Consider the following 17,656-nt stretch of genomic DNA (forward strand, 5'->3'; position numbering starts at 1 on the left):
TTGTACCTTTACTCAGGTTTTATGGAAAGATATCGCTACTTTCATCTCTAACAGAAACAAACTAAATTTGTACTTTTTTTTTTTAACCTAAACGTGTTATTTGGTTATACTGACTTTAGTGAGAAAGAGTCTAATGCTTTTGAGCTCATTAATCAAACACATCCATAATCTATGTGACTACAATTTGTTCCTCTCACAACAAGATAGCTTTAAAAACCATTAATATTTGTAATATTTTAATGTGTTTTTGTAATTATTCAGTCACTGTATCCCTCGCATTTTCCCATTTTAATCTGTATTTCTATCCTGTTTGTTTAATTATTCATGCTGTTCCACTGCATTACAATTTTGCACGTGTATTATACCTGTTGTTAAGTTTCTGATGAAATAAAGTTGGAGAAAAAAAATCTCAAGACTTTGTTGCTGGTTTTATTTTGAAAGGTCAGCCGGATGTACCCTGCGCGGTTCGGTCGCGCGCTCGTGCCGTTGTCAGCTCGTCAGGAATGATTACGTGCAGGTGAGGCCGGCTGTGCTACTAAAGCCGTCCCGAGGAGCGTCCCCGGCTCCGTGAAGCTGTCACCGCAAGCACCTCCGTCATGGCCTCGCCCATCTGTACCCCCGCGGCCACCTCCACCCCGGCGGCCGCCTCTTCCTCCAGCGGCCGCTCCAGCCGCTCCGCCGGCCGGCGAAGCGGCGCGGCGGCCGGCCTGTCCGCCTCCAGTACCAGCCCGTCCCGCCTGTCTCGCCTGCAGGAGAAGGACGAGCTCCGGGGCCTCAACGACCGCCTCGCCAACTACATCCAGCGGGTGCAGGAGCTGGAGAGTGAGCGCTCCTACATGCTGCTGAAGCTGGAGGAGAAGGAGGAGGCCAGGAGCAGCGTGCGGAGGCTGTACGAGGAGGAGCTGGCCGACGTCAGGAAGTCCCTGGACGGCCTGGCCCAGGAGAGGGCCCAGCTGCAGATCGACTACGGGAATCTGTGCGAGGAGCACAGGACGCTCCAGGCGAGGTAGGAGCGCACACCGTTACACCAGACTTCAGTCAAAAAGTGTCTGATTTAGAGGATGGTTTCCGCCCCCCTTTATAAAACTTTATAGGAGTTGATGGATGCTGATTATTGATCCTTCATAAACGTGTTTGTCTCATCATGGAGATTAAATCTTTCCTCAGTCTGGTTGTAAAAACTTTGCCCACTGTTATAGTAATAAATTTTATTTATATGCGCCTTTAAAGACCCTCAAGGTCACCTTACATTAGTACAACAAAATAAAAACACAAGGTAAATATGAAAAAAAAAAGTATGAAAGCTAAACAAGGTAGAACTAGACTAAGACGGAGTCGTGATGAAGGGTATGCAGTTCTGAACAGATGGAAGTACAGAGGGAGAGTTTGTAGTCCGGAGATCTGGTGGAAGTGCATCCCAAAGTGTCGGGGCAGAACGACCAGAGTCCCACGGTAAACAGGCGAGCGGGTGGAACAGACGAGAGGAAAGCTGAAGAAGAACAGAGTGCACGTGTGGAGAAGATCAGATAAATGTGGAGGAGCGAGGTTATGAAGCGCTTTGAAAGTAAGAAGCAGGATCTTGAAATTGACACGGAGGTGAACTGGAAGCCGATGGAGACACAGGTCAGTGTGTGCGGTAGTGTTCGCCCTGCAGACCTCCACAGGGCAGCAGATAAACAGCCCTGGTGTGAATCGAGTGCTTTGAGTCCAGTTAAAACCACTTTTACATGTTCCAGCTGTAAAGGCTCTAAAGTAAGCAGACAGCAGATGAGCAGGTGCGCGCTCAGTTTCATTAAAAATCATGGTGATATAAAGTCGGGCTAATTTCAGCAAGAGGTAAACGTGGACTGTGAGTGTCTGTGGATCTGAGTTTGTGCATTTGAAACTCCAAAGTGTGAGCGCCGGCCTGACTGAGTGACTCCTGTGATTCTGTTATTAAAACCAGTTTTAATGTGAGTGTTTAACAGAGTTTTGCTGTGGCAGGGCAGCAGCTGGTATCACATGACCGATAACGTTGTGCTCGCGTCTCTTTCAGGCACCAGAAGAAGGAGGGCGATCTGACCAACGCGCTGGCCCAGTTGAGGAGAGCTGAGGAGACTCTGAGCTTGAAGGACGCAGAGTTCACCAAACTGCAGTCGGAGAACCGCAGACTCAACGGCGACCTCGCCGACCTGCAGAGCCAGCTCGAACAAGTAAGAAGGGCAGCCGCCATTAAACTGTGCAGCGTGCGTGGAACGCCCCAACCAGTTATCCTCGTCGGAGACGTCGTGCCTCACCTGTGGCGAGGGACAGGAAAACGAGCCTGCGCCGTTCGGTCTGACAGGATGTGAGGAAATCCTGGCTTAGCTTGAAAAGTAGAATCGGAAACATGAATGGTTGTACGTTAGCTTCAGCCCACCAATCAGGCTTCATCTGTTTCAGCACTCTTATAATTTCACTTATTCTTGAATCTGTAACTGGGCTGATTGAGCGTCACCTGCCCCGCAGCAGGTTGGGTTCACAGCACAAGTTACCATGGCGATGTACGCAGGTAAGAAGTGAAATCCCGCAGGCTTCGGCTGTCTGTCCGCTCTCCTGCCACAGTTTGTGGTGGTCGCACGGCTCTGAGCTCCCGCCTCAGGTCTGCGGCCATCCAGCTCCTCGGGGTCTGAAGTGATGTGACGACAGCTGAACTTCTGAATAAATTTAGTGGCATTAAAGTGCATTCCTGCAACCGGGTTCCTGTGAAAATTAGGAAATTAGTCCCAAACTTCATAGTTTATCACAAATCAGATATTTGAAAATCCTAATAGTCCAACGTTAAGTGCAGTCAGTCCCTCAGGTCTGACGTTCTCTTGTCTTATTTGTGGCACCAGCTGGAGGCTCTACTGGCAGAAACCAAGAACCAGCTGAGCTCTGAGATGCTGAGGCGCGTCGAAACGGAGAACCAGGTGCAAACGCTGAAAGAGGAGCTCCAACTGCACAAGAACATCAGTGAGCAGGTAACTCGGGCTGCTGCCAGTTTCTACATTTTTCAGGTTGGTGCATCTTTACGTCACCGTTTCACCTCTTTGTTTTTTAAATAGGAGATCCTGGAGATCCGAAGCAGACACGAAAGCCGCCTGGTGGAGGTGGATTCAGGGCGGAGGAGGGAGTTCGAAAGCAAACTGGCTGAGGCGATGCAGCAGCTGCGGCAGGACAGCGAGTCGCAGCTTCAGCAGTACAAAGAAGAGATCGACCGGGTTTTCGGCTCAAAGGTTAGAGCTGTTCATGGATTATTTTCTGATATTTAAATATTAAGAAATGTGTTTCACACTGTGCCCGACAGCTACACAACGCCCAGCAGGATGCGCTGGAGAAGAACGACGTGGCTTCGGCCACAAAAGACGAGCTGGACGCCACGAAGGTCCGAGTGGAGACCCTCAGCTCGCAGCTGCAGCAGTGCAGAAAAGAAGTGAGTTGGGAGGAGGTCTGTGCTCATCAGTGCAGCTTCCAAGTTTCCTGCAGTTTTTGCACCAAAATGAGAAAAAGCCTCTGACGTGGAGGGAAACGCTCTTCGTCTTCATGTTCCCCCCCCTCTCTCTGTCAGAAAATCTCTCTGGAGAACCGCTTCCAGGACCTGGAGAGGACTCTGGACAAGGAGCGGGAAGTCTGGCACCACAAACTGAGTCAGAAGGAGCAGGAGCTGCTCAACATGAGAACCCAGATGTTCAGTCAGCTGGAGGACTACGAGCACCTGATGGATGTGAAGGTAGCTCTGGACGTGGAGATCAGTGCCTACAGGAAGATGCTGGAGGTGGAGGAGCAGAGGTATGGCTGATTGTGAGTGGAGGGGTCCTGGGTCTCGGGTGCTTTTGCTCCCATGGTGGTTTCTGTTTCCTGTCAGGTTTAAGCTGTCGCCCAGCCCCTCGCAGCGGATGTCCATACCTCGAACGCACGAGCACAGCAGCCGAAAGCCCAGAGGGAAGAAACGGAAATACGAAGGCGAGTCCGGGAGCTCGCCCGCCTACAAAATGTCCAGTCGTTCGATGGAGCGTGGCGCCGTGAGCGTGGCAGAGATTGACGTGGACGGAAAATATGTTCGACTGAAGAACAACTCAGAGAAAGTAAGTCTGTACGGGTTGTAAAGCCTCGGGGTCAAGCTGGAGGATGTTTGACAGCTTGGTATTGAAGATGGTATTGGATGCAGAACATGCGTTATTGGTCACATGATTTCATTAAAAAGCAGCACAAACACGACCAGAGGTCCAGTTCAGAGACTGCTGAGGTGAAGCCTAGCAGACAGCTTGCAGCTACAGCTGCCTGTGTCACTGTTCGCCTGTCAGTCAAGTAGGCCACGCCCCTAATAAGGCAAACTGTAATATTGCTATTTACAAATAAAATATTCTCCCCCATACAGATGTTATGACAGGGGAAATGTAAGAGCAGTTTGTGTATCAGGCTCTAAACATGGTTGTTTCTGCTGGAAAGTTTTAACATCTATGAAGACTGAGTCACTGCTGCCTCTGCTGGATGTTGGAGGAACTGCAGGTTTTGCTGCTTGTGCCTTGGCTGCATGTTTTCATGCCTGTGGGTTTAATTGTGTAAGGATGCACGACCAGCTTGTGTCAGAAACACGAATCCCTCTGCTGTGGCGCTCTCAGTGGAGCGCTGTCTGCTTCAGATGACCTCCTGCACACTGCTGTTAACGATTTTGTGTAACTTTCCATTACTGGGAGGAAAAACTGTTACATGAACTACAATAATGTCAATATTGCACAGAGCCAGCAGCCCGCCCGGGTTCTTCATGCGCTCCATCACTCACTGACCCGGCTCCACATCCCACCCCTGACCCGTTCAGCACTGCAGTAATTCATCTTTAATTAGATTTAATAATATATATTGATCTCAGGACATTAAGCTAGCTCTAGCTCGTGTTAGAACAGCCTTCATGTAAAATATGTGCAAACAATGTTGCTAGGCAACCCACCATGCTAGTTTTTGTGTTTTGTTTTATTTCTATAGGGTCAAAATGGCGTGCTCTGCAGTTTGAGAAAACCCATTTTAGGGTCGAGATGATGACTTTTTAATTTGTTTCTCATTCGTTTCCAGGAGCAATCTCTGGGTGGGTGGGTGGTTCGGCGGGTTTACCCCGGCGCTGGAGACATCACCTTTCACATTCCCGCCTCCTGCGTCCTGGCTGGTGGGCAGACACTCACTGTGAGCCCTTTAACACTGTAGGAAGACTTATTGACCACCACTGGTAATCACTGTAAACACAATGAAATCGTGTGTGTGTGTGTGTGTGTGTGTGTGTGTGTGTGTGTGTGTGTGTGTGTGTGTGTGTGTGTGTGTGTGTGTGTGTGTGTGTGTGTGTGTGTGTGTGTGTGTGTGTGTGTGCGCGCGCTCTTACCTGTCAGATCTGGGCAGCAGGCGCTGAGGTGGAGGCGGAGTCCAGTGACCTGGTTCTGCAGGGCCACAGGAGCTGGGGGGTCATCACTGATGTCAGAGTGATCCTCCTGAACTCCAACCACGAGGTAGATGAAATAAACCACACCTCCCAGAATGCACCTGTACAATAAACCTGAAAGTAATGCTTTGTAACATGAACACTTTATTTAACTCTGAAACTTTTAGGTGATGATTTTGAAGAGTGGCACCTTCCACAACTGCACAGAATATGTTTGTATTACTGTGATTTTATTTAAACAGGAAGTGGCTGAGCGCAGGCTGTGCATGCTGGGTGGGGGTGAAGACGACACTGGGCTGGAGTTTGATGAGGAGTTTGTCACGGGGAGTGAAATGCAGCGCTTTCAGAGACAGGTAACCTCGGGGGGAAATGTTCAAGCAGAGAAGGACAAAGTGCAGGACCTCAGACCTCATGTCTGCTTTTGTTTTCCTGCCTGCACTGCAGCCAAAGCGAAAAAAGAAGTGTTGTTCGGTGTCGTGAGTGCGGTCCACGCTCGGCCTGGACGGTAGGTGAGGGGTAAAGTAGCTTCAGCTTTTCCGCTCGCCTCGCCTGCTCCCATAACCAGATGCATGGCTTGTTTCACTCATCCATCACGCAGCCCAGTTACTCTACTGATGAAAGTGCAGCTCCAGCTCACTCGTCAAGTAAACCCAAAGTGTAGTTTGAGCAAGCTGGAGGCTGTCACAGTTTGTGGTTCAGGAGAGAATTAACGCATTCAAATCTGAGGCCATGGTGCTCTGCAGAGAAAGGGTGGAGCGCCCACTCCAGGCTGGGAAAGACTTTTTCCTGAATGAGGGCAAAGCTGACACAGCTGTGTGCAGTGTCTGCAGAGATGTGGATGCTGTCCTGGTCTTTGTGGAAGAGAGTGGAGCATCGTCTGAAGGATGTCTGGGCTCATCCTTACAGATGCTGAGGACTCAGAGTAGAGCTACAGTCTACACGTCCACGAGGACCTGCAGTACCTCCAGAAAGTATTCACTGCGCTTCACTGCACGCCGCTCCAGTTATTCCACATTCTGTCGTGTTACATCATTATTCCTAAATGGATTAAATTCATTTTTCACCTCAAAATTCTACACACAGTACCCCATTATGGCGAAGTGATAAAAGCAAGTGTATTAAAAAATTTTAAAAAACACATGAGATTAAAAGTAAATGTATTCCATCTTGGAAAAATGATCACATGACCTCAGGGGGACATGGGGCTGAAGATATTCAATAATGTAAGCAGGTGCTTGTCCATGAAGTCCTCTAAAGTCAGAACCAGAATCTTGAAATGGACTCTGAATTCAATGGGGAGCCAACGCAGCTGTGTTAGCAACGTGTGAGAAGGTTTGGTCAGAAGCCTTTCTGCAGCGTTTTCAACAAACTGCAGATGTTTCAGGGAGTTTTTGCTTAAACATGTAAACAATGAATTACAGTAATCCAAATGTGATGAAATGAATGACATTCTCCAGTTCAGTGTGAGATACAATAGGACTTAATTTGGTAATGTTTAAGTGATAAAAGCAAGACTGAACCAGAGATTTAACATGAAGATCCAAAGTGAGAGCCAGGTCAAAGGTTACCCCGAGGTTCCTGAGACAATTTAACAAATGTTGAAAGGGGACCAAGAGCTTTTATCAGCTTAGGTACAAATCTGTCAGGAGCACCTACAAGGACTCCAGTCTTTGCTTCATGAAGGAAAGACTTAGATTACCTCTGCTCTTTCAACCAGGTGTGAATAATAAGCAGCCCTCGCATCTCTAATTACATTATTAAAAGATCTTTTAAGTAAACGAGAGGAACATTTAAATGAGTTTCCTCCACGAGCGCTCAGCTTTATGACAATCACGTTTTAAACAGCGAATACTGTCATTTAACCGGGCAGGTTTCATCTAAAATGGAAAGGCGACGATTATTAGATCAATATCAACAGCGTTACAAGGGGATAAATATAAATGACAAGCATCAGTTTCTCGGCTGTGGAGGAATTTAAGATGCGAGAGCTAACCATCCGGTGAAAATGAAACTCCAAACACAAACGTGTCCAGTAGCGCAGGATTAACCCTGCCCTGCACATCACGCCCTCAGGTTTACTTCTCAGAGTTTGGCTTTGAAGGTTCAGCCTGTAATCATCATTAATCTGGACATCCAGAGGTTTCCACCCCGCCCTCCTGCTTCCTGCGAGCTTTCTACTAACCAGACCTTTATTATGACGATAACGCTGCTGCTCTGTCCCCCTCAGGATTTCTCGAAGGAGACCACTTGTGCTGTGATGTGACGCCTGCTCTCTGCCACAGAACTCGACGTTGGTCTGAAAAACCCTGGAGCAGCTCGGGCCTCAGACTGCTGCTTTCTGGCTCCAGTAGTTTTATTTACAGTAGGACGGTGACATTAGATGATCTCACCTGCCTTACAGCACCAGTGTCCCTCACGTTTCGTCGCTCTAGCTTCACAACAGGAGCTTTGATTTTAATTTCTGTTGAAGTGTAATAAAGCTAAAAGTTTCTAAACAAATACAACTTGTGCTTATTTCCAGCAGCATGCAGAGATGCTGCAGGGGAACCACACCCTCAGGTGCTGGGTTATTTTCACAACTCAGCTTCTGGGTAAAAGCCGCAGGTTGGGTGGGTTTGACCAAATATTGGTTTAAAAGTCGAATAGACCCCTCCCCCCTCCCAACTTTAAATCCACAGGCTAGACTGGAGTGGTTGTCATGGTAACGGGCTTGAGCCTGAAGGAGTCACCTGGATGATGACGAAGCATTTCTCCCACTGAAAACATCCAGATGAACAGAATCCACCTTTTGGGATTTACCTGGATGATGGAGCACCAACGCACAGAAACTGTAGTTGTAGTTGTTTTGGTTTGTTTGTTTTTTCTTTCTCTTTTCTCAGTAACTCTGAAAGCTGCGCTGCTGGTCCAGCTGCTCCTGTGTAATCACCTGCGTTTCAGTCGGGATGCATCCATTCAGCACATCTCAAAGTAGGCCGCTTTCACAGAGACGAATAGTTATCGAGCACAGACGTAACAGGCTGAGGACGTTTTGAAGCCTCCAGCTGAGGATTTGATGTCATCGTAATCAATGAGCATAATCCTCTCAGAATGACAAAAATTTACAAAATGAACTTATTGTTTTATTATGTGACCTGAAATGAGTACCTGAGTACATAAACTGACCACTAACCACAAGTATCGCCCCCTGGTGGTCATTAAAAGATCTAAGTTGGGAATCTGTGGGACTGTAGTAAACGCTGTGGGAACGTCAGCGTTTACTACCACCTGTTTAACAATGAAGATGTGGACATTATACCAAGGCTAGCCTCTGTAGTTTTTTGGGGGGGCGTTTAACTACAAAGCAGTTTTGATCTGCTCCAGTGCACCCCCATGCCATTACCACCAACACCAAAACACACAGAGGAAAATAAAAATACAGAGGAAAATAAAAATACAGAGGAAAATAAAAATACAGAGGAAAATAAAAGGAGTCATTGAGTCTTTTCTGGGGAAGAAACAATGAAATGTGTGGTTTAAAAGTTCATGGGGTCGTGAGCTCCGTCCTTTGAGCTGTGCAGACTTCCACCTACACCATCGTTTCCTTGTTGATGGCTTTGCTGAGGAAGTTTATGGGCGCCACCTGCTGGTTAGGAGGTGTTTGCGCTGACACAGGAACCCACAGTCGAACTCTCTGGTCAGTCTTCTTCCAGGTTTTGAAGAGATGCACATGGTAGCGCACAGAAACCTGGCAAACACCAAACCAGCAGAAGACAATTTAAACATGAAACAAAATCACAAAGAAAGCGCACTATGCTTTCCACGACTGCACCAAAGCGTAAAACACTGACATTAAAACAAACATCTTTCACTCCAGGTTGTTAATCAACCAAAGACCCAGACAGAACTTTGGTCCACGCAGCCGTTAAAACTCAAACATCAGTTTTCTTTGTTGTTATCGATCGTCCGCCTTACTCAGAGTTTCTGATTTAGTCCTCAGCTCAAACAAAATAATCATTGTGGGTGATTTTAGCATCCATGTAGATACTAAACAGCTGACAGCCTGAACACAGCATTTAATATGTTATTAGGCTCAATTAGCCTCTTAAAGACATAAAGACCTGGATGGCCGCTAACTTTCTGCTTTAATTCAGATCAAACTGAGGTTATTGTACTCGGCCCTGAAAATCTTAGAAATATGGTATCTAACCAGATTCTTACTCTGGATGGCATTACCTTGGCCTCCAGTAACACTGTGAGGAACCTTGGAGTCATTTTTGACCAGGACATGTCCTTCAATGCACATATTAAACAAATATGTAAGACTGCTTTCTTCCATTTGCGCAACATCTCTAAAATTAGAAATATCCTGTCTCAGAGTGATGCTGAAAAACTAGTTCATGCATTTATTACTTCCAGGCTGGACTACTGTAATTCATTATTATCAGGAAGTCCTAAAAACTTGCTGAAAAGCCTTCAGTTAATCCAAAATGCTGCAGCAAGAGTCCTGACAGGGACTAGGAAGAGAGAGCAGATTTCTCCTGTATTGGTCTTCCTCTCACCACCCATGCAGCCTGAGTGGTGTTCAGTACCACTTGAATTTGCCGTCTCCAAGATTTTCATTTAAATAGTGATTTCAAATATATTTTAGAATTTATATATTTGCATTATTATAAACTGTAGTTCTGTGGATTCTTACATTTCTGAATCCATATCCTTACTCTTGAACCCTTTGAGACAGCTGTTCCTAATGTTTAGGGGCCCTGAGAAACAAAAGGCTTGAAAAGCAGCTGGGTGGGCCTTCTTTAACCTTTGCTCTCATGAGTATTTCTGCTGTAGGAGTCCATGGGGATGACTCACGTTTGGAGCCAAATGGGACATGAGCAGAAGTTGAGTATTTGCATCACTTTTTAGTTTTAGAAGCTGCTACTTAGTAACTGCAAGTGTCCCCGTGCAGGACTGAAGTCTTCCACATTAATCTTCTACATTCGAGTTAGTAAAATAAGTTCATGTTCTGGATGAACAGCACAGACTCTAAACTCACCACAGTCCAGAACACATAGATGATGATGAGAGCCAGAGTGAGCACCAGGAGTCCCAGGGCCTCCGTCCCATTGGTGTAGTAGAGCTCCATGGCTCCTTGAACACACAGCCAGCCCGACAGAGACGCGAGCGGCGTGATGAACAGGAAGCAGGCCGCATCGCTGCACAGCGTTCTCCTCTGCTGCTGCATGTCTGGAGAGCACCACCACTGATGGAGAGAAACAGGAAGCAGGAAGAGGATTAGCCTCATGTTTTCCATGAAATAGTAAAATATCTGTGATATGTTTTCATGTTCCGACTGTTACTGCGTCCCTTATATCAGCAGGACATGGAGTTAAGACCAACGTAGGACAGGAAAAATCCTCTGGGAACCGTTTAGGTGATCCTGCATTTACTAAGTGAAACTGGTGACATCAAATGAATACATTAAACTAATGTTTTATTTGTTCACTGTGTGATAATACAGGAGACTTTGTAGCTGCAAACCCAGTTCAGCTTTTACTTGGAGCTGAATCGAAGCAGAATAAACGTGTGTGTGTTTGTGTATGCTGTGTGGATTCGATTCGTACATCGCTAACAGGAAGCGCTGCACCTTTCCTCCTCTGCGTGTGTGGAGCATCACCTGACAGCAGGACTGTGCTGTTCAGTGTGTAGCTTAACCTGGCACAGCACACGGTGCTTAATCAGCAGATTACCAGCCAAGAATGCACCTACAGAGAGCACCGGGGCCACTCTCCTGTCCTCTGCAGCAAAGAAGCACCGTCTAATCTGCCTCTCAGGCTAAGTGGCTTTATGGACAGCGAGCTGACGGCAACAGGTTCTCCAACGTGAAGCCAACAAACTCCTCCCACTGAGTCTGACATGCCACCATTCAGGAAAAAGAGCCAGCCTTCACTCTTTGTCTGCTCTGCAGCAGAAGCCGGTGAATCCTTTTTTAACTTCAATCAGCCTCATTCATCTGTCTCATCTCACAAAGATGTTTCTCTCCAGGCTGAGCGTGACACGAGGAGAGGACACTACAAAAAATGACAAATATATTCTCATGTTCAGCTCACGAAGCCACTTAGTTTCATTAATCCAGGTTTGAGACATTAGAGAAGTGTGGCTGTCTCGGTTACAAGTCTGGACCGCTAAAACCCTCTATGAGTCGAGTCCTGAGCATCAGTGTGGTGATGGGCCTACCTCAGTCAGAGGCTTTGGCACACGCTGCAGCACAAACTGGTGATGGCAGAGCTCGCAGTGGCCGCTGTCGGAGGCGGTGAGCCACTGTTCCAGGCAGCTCCGGTGCACCGAAGCCAGGCTGCCGGAGCACTCGCAGGGGGACAGCAGCTCTCCTGACTCCCGGCCTTCGTGGCAGATCCTGCAAAACTGCTCCTCACTGCACAGAGCGACACACGAACAGAGACGACAGGAAGTCTGCAAAGGCAGTTTCCTACTTTGACATTCAGAAGGTAAAAACTTTGCATAAACGAAAGGAAATGATTCATCCTGCCTTGTAGATTTACTCACAGGAAAGAAAAAGAAAAATATTAAACAGAATATTTTTCATCTGTTTGTCTTCAAATGAATAATGAAAATATATCATGACCTCTTTCATGGTGTTTTTAAATATGTGTCACTGCAGACCGTCTATATGTCATCTCACTGTGATGTTACTGGATCTGAGTGGAAACTACACCATGCAGGATTCAGGGGTGAAGCATTTGTTTGACCGAAGACTGGAGACTCTGAGGTAAGTCGTCGAGGTCATAGCTTCTCGTCACTAACCGAGAATCCTTCAGAAACACAGCCTCTGTGAGTACTGCTGTTAACCACGTCCATTCTTTTATATCCACAGTGTGCTCCTCTCCTATTGGCTGCGTGTAGCTGGGTGATTCACAAACGTATACCCTGAACCCTGACGTCCACTGTCATCAGATCTGTCCAGCGGAGCGCCTTTGGGAAGTGGTGAAATGGATCACCAGCATATCTGCAAGGTGCATCCAAGCGGCAACATAAAGGGACTAAAATTATAGTTTAGAAACTGCAGTTCCTCCAACGTCCAGCAGAGGCAGCAGTGAGTCAAGCCCCATAGACTTCCATGTTAAAACTTTACAGCAGAAATAAACATGTTTACAGCCTGATACACAAACTGACTGGTGTCTGTGGATCATTTCCTCCTTCATAACACCTGCGCAGGGGAGGATGTTTCTATAACTCACCTGTTTAAATGGTTTTAAGCCTTAACGTTTGCATAATTAGGGGCGTGGCCTCTTTGACTGACAGGTAGCTGTAGCTACTAGCTGTCTGCTAGCTTCACCTGGACCGTGTTTGTGCTGTTGGAGCCTTTTAACGACGTCATGTGACCAATAATATGACTGCTGTGAGGTCACTGCACTAACAGCCCGTCTGGCAACAGTTCTGGTAAAATTCGAGGGTTGTGATTGGACTAAGCACTAATTGGCAGGTACCCGTCTGTGTGCGATGCTCCCATAAAACCCATTTAAACTGGGTTGGTGGTTCGGGCTGTAGGAAAGGCTTCGTCACTCTGGGTGATTTCAAACGTTGATAAACCTGAACCTGAACAGTAGGCGAGCGTACGTTACAGAGGTGATGAACTTTCAGCCTCTGTGCTTCCTGCTCCATTTACCTGTCTGTGATGGATGCACACTCCGCAGTGGGTGTGTCTCCGTGGTAGCACATCACTTCCTGGCTGCTGCTGTGGAGTTCTTCATCCAGCGCAGGCTCAGGGATTAACTTGACCTCCTCCACAGGACTGGACCCCCACCGGCCCACCGGATCCTCCACAGTCATATCTGCAGTGCGAGGGGCCATTCACTCCACGTCACATCTGTCACACACACACACACACACACACACAAATGTAAAACAGATGGAATGAAAATACATCGTGACACAAAAATAAATAAATAAAAATAAAAATATGGACACACAAGTGGATCTGCTGTCCGTTACAAACTGACTGACAGGTTTTGTTTATACCGGGATTAAATTCATTATGAATGGAAGCTGCAAAATATGACATCATCCATCAGAATTAGGACTGGAGCTCTGAATATAAATAAATTATATTTCAGTAACTGGTCCTCCCGACTCCAGTAACAGAACCCTTCATATTTACAGACAGGTTTAAAAAAATAAACTGTCAAAGACGGAGGAGCGCACTGCGCTCCCATTGGTCAGCATCACAGACATTAAGGAAGTTCTGCTGACCTGCCGGTTTGTAATTTCTTTTCCAGCAGCTGTTTTCACCGTTTAGCCAGAACTCAGCACCAAACACAAAGTTACGGAGCTGAAAGGTGACAGTTATTTAATATTTTATTTATGATTTTTATTTTGTTTGCTCTGCTGCCCCCAAGTGGCCAGAAATCAGTGAATTAAAGCTTTAAAGGTTTAAGTTTTCATGCAAGAAATTACATAACCTGTCAGTGCTTGAACACATTTACACTGAGAATAAATTAGTAATAAAAAATTAGCAATATTTCTTCTTCAAGAACAACAAATATTTCTCTCAAGCTTTTTTAATTCTGTCCTTCTAGTTATTCTACTGTTTCATTTTATTTTTATGAAAAATAGATCCATTTATTGTATTTTTTTAAATTTAGCTTTTTACTTATTGAGGTATTTATTTTATTCTACTTTTGAGCTTCCACTCCAGAGTTAGGCCACTGTAAATATTGTTATTGTTCAGGTGAGGTTCAGCTCACGCTCTTCACAGTCCCGAGCGGAGACACATGAAACACGACGCTGACCTGGTGCAAAGCAAAGTCTGTCACACAACGAGCAGCTTTAATGACAAGTCAAGCAGCAGCCTTACCTCCAGCCTGAGCCGACGTTAGGACCAGCTCCGTGTTTATCATCAGGCAGAGTCCGAGTGACGAGGCTTCTCCTCCTAAAGCCGTCCAGCAGATTAGAGAAGCTGACGGACGCCAGTGAGAACGCCGAGGGATTAGACGCAGAGGAAAGTAAGGGCCGGGCCAGACGAATGGAAATCACATCAGACTGAGTCACAGCACCTCGCCGTACCCCCTTTAATCCTGTTAGGGGGCTTCCAGGCAGCCAGCGGAGCGAGACCGGACTCCCAGCTCCAGGCCGGTGGAGGCCGAAGCTGCAGACGGGATGCTGGGGGGAGGGGTTCGGGATGGTGTTTGTCTGTGGAGGTGATACAGCTTCATTCTGATTCACGTAGTAATCACTAAACATCCACCAGATCCAGAAGGTTAAAGTTAGAGTTTAGGTTACACTTTAGAAAAACTCAAATGAAAAAACTGTAAAAATGTCTGAGAGTTCTTTTAAGAGTTCATTTTTCTCACGGTTCCAGTCGTTTCTCATCATTTTCCACACACATCAGCTGTGACTTCATGTCAAAAACTTTGTGTTGTTGAAGAGATATCAGCTGAATGTGAAGTAGGGCTGGGCTGCACCTTCTTTACAGTTAATACCAGTTTGTACCACAAGATGGCGCAGTGAGTCAGTGTAACCTTTATTTAACAAAGCAAACCATTAAGAGAGGATACTGAGGATACTGTGCGTCATGTATAAATGAGGCATTAGGTGCTGTCTAATGGCTAATGAAGAGCCAACAGCCACAGCTACAAGCTACAAGCTAACACTTAACATGTGGCCCAAAGTGAAGCGTGACTGAACTGATTTCAGCCTTCGTGCTTTTAATCCTGTGAGTACCACTAACCTAATCCTACAGTATCGGGACAATGAACAGACACGCATTAAAACCCAACAAGTCCGTTTGTTTTGCCGAATAAAATGGTCAGCAGCGCCATCCTCCGTCGCCATCACTGTCAAAGGCCACGAGTTCTGCTCAGAGTTTATTCTCAGTCTCTGTTGGAGGAATGGTTCACAGCTCCTCCTGCCTTAAGACAGCTTTCTTCTGATTGGCTGGCCCCTCAGAAACAGAAGTTTCAAGCAGCAGATGGGCGGGGCTTGATATCCTCTCTTGACATCATTCAGACCCATGAGTAGAAAAAGTTAAACAGAGTTTAGGGGTTACCGAGCTCATCATTAGAAACGTCGGTCATAATCAGAGCATCCGGCCCTGGAGCCGGAGCTATACGACAGGAAGTGAGGAAGAGCAGCCGCATTCATGCTGATGATGAGGGCGTGCAGGTAAATGGAGAACTCGGATCCAGACAGCCTCCTGCGGTGCTTTTGTCTGCTATCGATCCAGACAGAGGTACACGCCGGATTAATGCCCAAGGGCTGTTAAAGGACCCGGCAAAGAAAGCGATCGATGGACTGGAGAGCGGCCCCTCGCTGCCGACCTGAGCAGGATTAGAGAGGGGCCCCCGGCTCCATTTAACACAATGCACACCAAGGTTCACAAATAGACCCAGACAGACACAACACGAGCCGAGCCAGACTGGGAGCCAGGACAGGAAGTGGCTCTCCCCCTGTGCGTTTTAACGTCTGCTGTCAGAGGAATTATCACGAAGGAATTCCCAGTGATGTGCTTTTCCTCCGGGCTTTGTTAGCAGCAGCCTGGGAATGAATAACAGGCGGGATTGAAGGGAAAGGAGGGAGAAAGAGAGGCCAGGCAAAGAAAGTCCTCCCACCTCTCTCCCTCTGCTCCCAGCGGGACTTTTATCTGAGCTCACGTGTGGACGATGAATGTGAAAGACTCCATCTGCTGCACTGTGCTGGTCACTGTTTGTTACAGATGCTGCTTTAATCCAGAGATGGAAACCTTCACATCATGCTTTTACTAAAATACTATATTTGTATGAATCCAACACACCTGAGTCTCATGATGACGGTGACGCAGCCTCATTGGTGTAAATCACAAAGATCTGTGGCCCTTTATGATTATTTGTACTTGACAATAACAGTTTGTTCTTGTATGAACTTTTAACTTTTTCAGTTTGTTTTTATTGCAAATAAAATGGAACCATTTGGAAGTTTCGTGAAGAAAAACCTGTCAGCATGTTTAGACCTCCTTCAAAGCCCTGCGGTCGCCTTCAGTCTGACCGGTGTTTGCACAAATCGGTCAAATCAAAACTAATTTCATAAAAAAATCAACCCAGCGGCTGCTAGCTTTAAAAACAGGAAAGAAAAAATGAAGTAAATTCATCGAGAGACAGTTTTCTTCTTTTTCCACATCACAGAAACCACATTTCCTGTTGTTCACCAAATTCAAATGAATCCACACTTTGGATTTGAAGCCATAGACGAGGTTTACATTAAGACTGAGCTGCTACTGGGCCACTAAAATAAAGAGGAAAAGACGTGAGTGACAGATGCACATATGTTTATATTATTCTTTGTGAAGAGGATACATTTTTAAATCTGAGAGACGTCTATGATGGGTGAAAACCCCCAAAACCTCAGCAGTGTTCTTTTCCAGATTTAGATGAACGTTTTGGTGAAATCAGCAGGTGTGAGATCGCTGCTCTGATTGTTTGCTTCACATCTCAGCTGTTATGAATTTATCCATGTTTGGGAAAACCAAGTGAAGAAACCTAAGTGTGCGTCAAACTCATTTCCCAGCGCTGAGATCTGATGTGGGACCGCTGAAACTTTCTGTCAGTGCACAAATGTCTGAGCTGAATATAAGAGACAGTCTCACTTTCTCTACATGATACAGCGATGCTGATGCTGCTGTTGTAAAGAAAGACATCTGTCAGCAGGACTCTTTGGGCTTGAACTTAGGAAGTAAATGTATAAGATACAGAAATCTGTAACTTAATTACTGTGGTGCTTATTCTGGCCCACGGGCCTGATGTTTAACACCTCTCCTGTAGTTGAACCTGTGGGTACCTCTCTGGGTACATCTCAGGCCCCTCCAGGTGTGGAGGCCTAGCTCCACCCACCACACTACCTTCCGGTGGCTGATGCCCTCAGCTGTCGGCGTTCGGGGCTGGGCACTCGGGCGCGTGCCCGGCTCACTCCCGGCGGCTGCTTGGCAGGGCCTGGCGCCCATGGCCGTGTCGGGCCCCTTCCGGGGGGGTGGGGTTCCCTCGGGCCTCTGGGACCGTGGCTCGGCCCGCTCTGGTGCGACTGGCTACTGGCGGGGCCTGCGGGCTCGTCACTGCGGCCCTCTGTGGCTTCTGCACCGTGGTTGCTGGGTGACCCCACGTCTATGTTGTTGTCTCTGTATCGTGTTGTTCTCTTGTTGTTTTCTCTTTCCTTCTTTTAAGGATCAGCAGATTTTCTCAGTGACTTCTTTCACTGTCCTTCCTTCCCCTCTGCTTTCTT

The 17,656-nt window shown here is 46.8% G+C and overlaps 2 protein-coding genes across 5 annotated transcripts; one reads left to right on the forward strand and one right to left on the reverse strand.

Moving 5' to 3' along the window:
• Positions 1-462: 462 nt before the first annotated feature.
• Positions 463-8,409, forward strand: LOC134632309 (lamin-B3-like). Of its 4 annotated transcripts, none has more exons than XM_063481000.1 (12): positions 465-1,006; positions 2,036-2,192; positions 2,856-2,981; positions 3,066-3,236; positions 3,308-3,433; positions 3,569-3,789; positions 3,866-4,085; positions 5,071-5,178; positions 5,379-5,495; positions 5,671-5,781; positions 5,873-5,937; positions 7,656-8,409. In XM_063481000.1, the coding sequence occupies exons 1-11, from the start codon at positions 597-599 to the stop codon at positions 5,906-5,908; spliced, it is 1,803 nt and encodes a 600-aa protein (XP_063337070.1). In that variant the 5' UTR covers positions 465-596; the 3' UTR covers positions 5,909-5,937; positions 7,656-8,409. The 4 variants fall into 4 exon arrangements, 3 of the variants coding, with proteins under 3 accessions (XP_063337057.1, XP_063337070.1, XP_063337063.1); XM_063480993.1 differs by having other exon boundaries at positions 5,873-5,933; XM_063480987.1 differs by lacking the exon at positions 5,873-5,937 and having other exon boundaries at positions 464-1,006.
• A 116-nt stretch (positions 8,410-8,525) lies between these two features.
• zgc:158785 (uncharacterized protein LOC791214 homolog) lies at positions 8,526-14,449 on the reverse strand. Its single transcript, XM_063481014.1, has 5 exons — positions 14,265-14,449; positions 13,077-13,277; positions 11,630-11,825; positions 10,449-10,655; positions 8,526-9,152 (listed from the first exon to the last, which is right to left on the reverse strand). The coding sequence occupies exons 2-5, from the start codon at positions 13,259-13,261 to the stop codon at positions 8,994-8,996; spliced, it is 747 nt and encodes a 248-aa protein (XP_063337084.1). The 5' UTR covers positions 13,262-13,277; positions 14,265-14,449; the 3' UTR covers positions 8,526-8,993.
• Positions 14,450-17,656: the final 3,207 nt, after the last annotated feature.

This window comes from Pelmatolapia mariae, linkage group LG1 (genome assembly GCF_036321145.2).
Source record: "Pelmatolapia mariae isolate MD_Pm_ZW linkage group LG1, Pm_UMD_F_2, whole genome shotgun sequence".
NCBI lineage: Eukaryota > Metazoa > Chordata > Actinopteri > Cichliformes > Cichlidae > Pelmatolapia > Pelmatolapia mariae.

Excerpts from the sequence above, each read along its gene's own strand:
- LOC134632309 (XM_063480987.1), top strand. The coding sequence starts at position 597 with ATGGCCTCGCCCATCTGTACCCCCGCGGCCACCTCCACCCCGGCGGCC. Across the intron at positions 3,434-3,568 it reads TGCAGCAGTGCAGAAAAGAA|AAAATCTCTCTGGAGAACCG; the intron begins GTGAGTTGGGAG and ends TCTCTCTGTCAG. Across the intron at positions 5,496-5,670 it reads TCCTGAACTCCAACCACGAG|GAAGTGGCTGAGCGCAGGCT; the intron begins GTAGATGAAATA and ends TTATTTAAACAG.
- zgc:158785 (XM_063481014.1), bottom strand. The coding sequence starts at position 13,261 with ATGGCCCCTCGCACTGCAGATATGACTGTGGAGGATCCGGTGGGCCGG. Across the intron at positions 11,826-13,076 it reads TGTGCATCCATCACAGACAG|TGAGGAGCAGTTTTGCAGGA; the intron begins GTAAATGGAGCA and ends CGCTCTGTGCAG. Across the intron at positions 10,656-11,629 it reads TGCCAAAGCCTCTGACTGAG|TGGTGGTGCTCTCCAGACAT; the intron begins GTAGGCCCATCA and ends TCTCTCCATCAG.